The sequence below is a fragment of the Echinops telfairi genome, unplaced genomic scaffold (assembly GCF_000313985.2).
Source record: "Echinops telfairi isolate 266 unplaced genomic scaffold, ASM31398v2 ScPeMD7_7420;HRSCAF=8458, whole genome shotgun sequence".
In the NCBI taxonomy this organism is placed as follows: Eukaryota; Metazoa; Chordata; class Mammalia; order Afrosoricida; family Tenrecidae; genus Echinops; species Echinops telfairi.
Window position 1 is genome coordinate 25,493,652 of NW_022111320.1, and position 4,213 is coordinate 25,497,864.

Below are 4,213 nucleotides of genomic sequence, written 5' to 3' on the forward strand. Positions count from 1 at the left end.
AAATTGCCTTTCAAAAAGGAGAGATACTTGTATCTACAATCAGCTAGTTTTAAAAGGTCATAATTTTTAATAAAGCTTTCTAGTTTAATAATTATCAAACTAGGAATGAGTTTAGAATATACAGCTCTTATATTTAAGCTGGTTTCCTGTGTGTGATTACTGTAATAATCATTGATGGGGGATCTAATGTTTGACGTAATGGTGCTTATTTTTCATAGCTGGAGCCACAAGTGAAGGTGTCCTGGCAAATTTCTTCAATAGTTTGCTGAGTAAGAAAACCGGATCCCCGGGAGGCCCGGGTGGTGGTAGTCCTGGAGGCGGGGCTGCAAGTGGAAGCAGTGGTCTACCACCGTCCACCAAAAAATCAGGTATGGTCCCCTGGACAGTTACTTCAGTGTTTTTAAAAAAAATTTTTATGATATTTAAATTATATTTCCATAAAATTCATTCCTTCAGAGTATACAGTTCAATTGTTTTTAGTGTATTTAGAGTTGTGCACCCATCATTCACAATCTAACAACATTTTCATCTCCTTAAAATGAAACCTTCAATCATGTAGCTCATGTGACCCGGGACTTCAGGTACCCTGAAACTAAAACTAGGTGGTCCTCTGCACAATAGGAGACAAATGTAGACTGAACCTTGGGTTCTTAAACAAATTCAAAGGCCAGCCTTACTCGTCCATTAGAAACTAGAGGAGGAGCCCCTAGGACTATTGCTCTGAGATATCTTAAATACATGAGACCAAACCATCAATATTTAGCCTAAAACAGAAATGAAAAGGTAAGTGGGGGAAGGGCCAGGGACCTAGAGTCATGGAAAACAGAAGTAATAAGCTTGCTGACACATTATGAAAAAAGAAACCAGTGTCATTGAACAATATGTATAGAAATTGTTAAATGGAAACCTATCTCCTACAGTGTTACAGATTTGGAAACGCACAGGGACAATTCTACTCTGTTTTATAGGCTGGCTAGGAGTCAGAAGCAACTCAATGGCAGTGATTTGGGTATTGGTTTTTAACTTGCTGTGTCATTTTAACAAAAATGAAAGGTAATCAGAGCATAAACTAGATGCCTGGATGCCACTGCCCACCATTCTGATCAGGGCCACAATCAATGGACCCTGATAAGATGGGAGAAGAATGTGGGATGAACCTCAGAGTCCTAAAACAAAAACCTAACTTCCTGGACCAGAGGTGAGCAGAGTACTCCCTGAGACTGGTGGCCAGAGATACTCTTTGAATTCAGATGAGCCTCTAAAGTCACCTTGTAGCTAAATGATGGATCGATTCACAGAATATTATCATCCATGGGTACTGTGAACCTGTAAAGTAATCATCTAGAGGGCAGGGAAATTAGACTGATGGAAACAAAACCCCTAGCTTGAAAATAATGAGAATATTCATGTATTGTTCAGAATCTAGCTAGTGTCACTGAACACTTGTGTAGAAGTTAATGAATTTCGTGAATCTAAACTTCTATAGAAACCTTCAATGAGAACACAATAAAATTCATTTAAAAGTGAAGTGTTCTTTGAAAATGACTGATTAGAGTTGATAAGAAATTAAATAATAGATGCTAGCTTTATATCTATTTGGTAACAGATCCCACAATTTTAACTACTAGTACGAACATTCACTTTCAAATTAAGGGCAATGGTGACATAGCGGTTACGCGTTAGGCTGCGATTCCCAGCGTTGGCGGTTCAGAACTACCAACCACTGCAGGGAGGCCCGGGCTTTCTATACCTGCAGAGAGTTAGTCTTGGATTCACGGAGAGAGCTCTGCTGTCCTGTGGGGCTGGGATAAGCCGGTGACTCCATGGCAGAGACATTGAGTATGCTAGGAAAAAGCTCTTGAGTTATAAAGCTTAGTATATAAAGTTATATGTACTTTGAAGTATATCTAAATTTCATTTCATTTTCTCTTCAATATAGGTCAGAAGCCTGTCCTATCAGATGTTCACGCAGAATTAGACAGAATTGCACGGAAACCAGTTACTGTTTCTCCTACAACACCTACGTCTCCTACGGAAGGAGAAGCTTCTTGAAGATACCAAATAAAGCCATTTATTCACTTTTCTGGGATAATGTAAACTTGCCTCTGCCTTTTCCTTCAAAAGTGGAAGTAGGGAGTTGGAGTGCTTTTTCAGATGGACTAAATTCATGTCTGCTTTTGTTTGTTTGCTTGTTTTGAGGTTACCCATTTTTATAAAAGGGAACCATGCAGGAGGACAGTCATTGTACATGATGTAGGGTTGCTATTTGTCATTTTGCATAAGGAAAGAATTTTGAAAAATTCACAATTTTTAGAACTGAAACACAGCCAGGGATGTTCGTATTGTAAACGCTATTTAAAAGATACAGGAAGGTTTAGAGAAGGGTAGAAAATAATATGCAATTTGTGTATTTGACTTAGTTGGAAGGCCAAGCTTATTTGAATTAAAACTTTAAAAAAGATAATGATCAGTTGTCAGATTTGTGCACACCAACATAAATGGACGCAATTAAAATGTCCAGCCACACTAGCAAAATACTGAGAAAGCTTATTAGGTAGTGCTTGATGTGTACCAGTCATTATCCCAATTCATGACCCTATAAGTTATTATCAAAACATGACTTGGAAACATTGGCCAAGATTTGTTTCTTTAAGAAGAAAGCACACTGCCTAAAAGGGTAACAGAAAAATGCAGAGGTTATTGAGATGTAAAGAGTTTGGGATTTGTCTATATATATATGTACACACACACACACACACACATATATGGCTCTGCCTTAATAAACCCTTTTTTTGTTTGTGACTTTCAACTGTAATCAGTTAATAAAGTATTTATTCTCTGCATTCAGGTTCAAATAATTTATTGCATTTTCATATTTAAATTTGTATTTATAAACTAGTGATGGATTACTATTTGTTAGTATTTTGACGTTTTTGACTTAATTAAGCATTCCTCCTTTATAAGAAGTGAGTATAGGAAATTCACTGTTCTGTAAATTAATTTGGGGGTTTGCCTGGATCAACACTGCCCTCCCCACCCCCGCATGTTCCAAACTGCAGAATCTTATGCCTTCCTAGTCAGTGAAAATACAGTGTTACTGTTATTTAATAGGAGAAGCACTATGAAATGCTTAACGCTTGGCTGATGCATAACTACTTTCTTATAAGCAGAATTCCTGTTAACAGTTATATTGCTTCAAACCTGTTCTCAATCCTTGTTTTAGAAGCTTTTTAAAAACAATTTTGATCTTTTGACAGTCAACAAAAATCAAATCTGCATTTGACCAGTTGAGCCATTTCAGACAATTGGAAAATAATTGGCTATCTATCCACCCTATAAATTTGGTTATTTAATTCTAAAATGCATTTTCTAAAATGTTTATCAACCGGAATGACTATTATTTAGCATACATCTTTCACTAGAACTTTAGTCTTGGTAGTTTTACAATATTTGATTCCTCAGAGTTGAGTATAAATGCTGAAATATGTGAGGGCAATGATTTGTTTCCATGTAGAAACTACTTAGGGTATTTATAAGCATGAAAAGATTTGTGTAGTTTCTTTCATAAAATATAGAAGCTAAAAATGTCATGGGGAAAAAAATGTCATGGATAAAATCTTTAGTCCAGAAAGGTTCTGCGTTTATTGTGGTGCCAAACCAGAAATCCAAACTTATTGCCATTGCGTCAGTTCCGACTCCTAGTGCCCCTGTGGGTTTCAGGGCTTCCAGCCTTTACAGGAGCACACAGCCCATCTTGCTCCTACAGAGCCCTAGTAGGTTTGAACCACTGACAATGTAGCAGACAGCTCAGTGTCCACCCTACCCAACTCCAGCGCTCTTTTACGGTGTTGTGAAGACCAAATTTTCTAAACTAGAACTTAGTGAAACAACTGGCACTAAAGAGAGAAAATTGCAAGCTGTGTGTCCTGGTATACTTTGAAATATCTGCTACTCTGTGTGCATGCATAGACCCTTTTGTGTGTGACATTGGAGATGTACTAGAAAATCCTAGGAATTTAGTTGTTACCTGAAACTACTGTAATTGTTCAATATGGGATTCAGTTTTAACTAAGACTTTGCATTTGCCATGTTTAAACTTTAAATCTATTTTTGTACCAATTTTTGCAAGGAAGGAAATTTGTTTTTAAGCTAATTTTTTGGGTTGTTTTTATGTGAACTTTTTATTGAAGTATAAAATATACACTGTACAAGT

The 4,213-nt window shown here is 36.9% G+C and overlaps 1 protein-coding gene across 1 annotated transcript in view; it reads left to right on the forward strand.

Annotated features, from left to right (window-relative positions):
• Positions 1-2,098, forward strand: part of DYNC1LI1 (dynein cytoplasmic 1 light intermediate chain 1) — a 38,467-nt gene extending 36,369 nt beyond the window's left edge. The window contains exons 11-12 of the mRNA XM_004704050.4: positions 219-368; positions 1,940-2,098. Of these exons, the coding sequence (XP_004704107.4) occupies positions 219-368; positions 1,940-2,052 (263 nt within the window). The 3' untranslated portion in view covers positions 2,053-2,098. The remainder of the gene's footprint in view (positions 1-218; positions 369-1,939) is intronic.
• Positions 2,099-4,213: the final 2,115 nt, after the last annotated feature.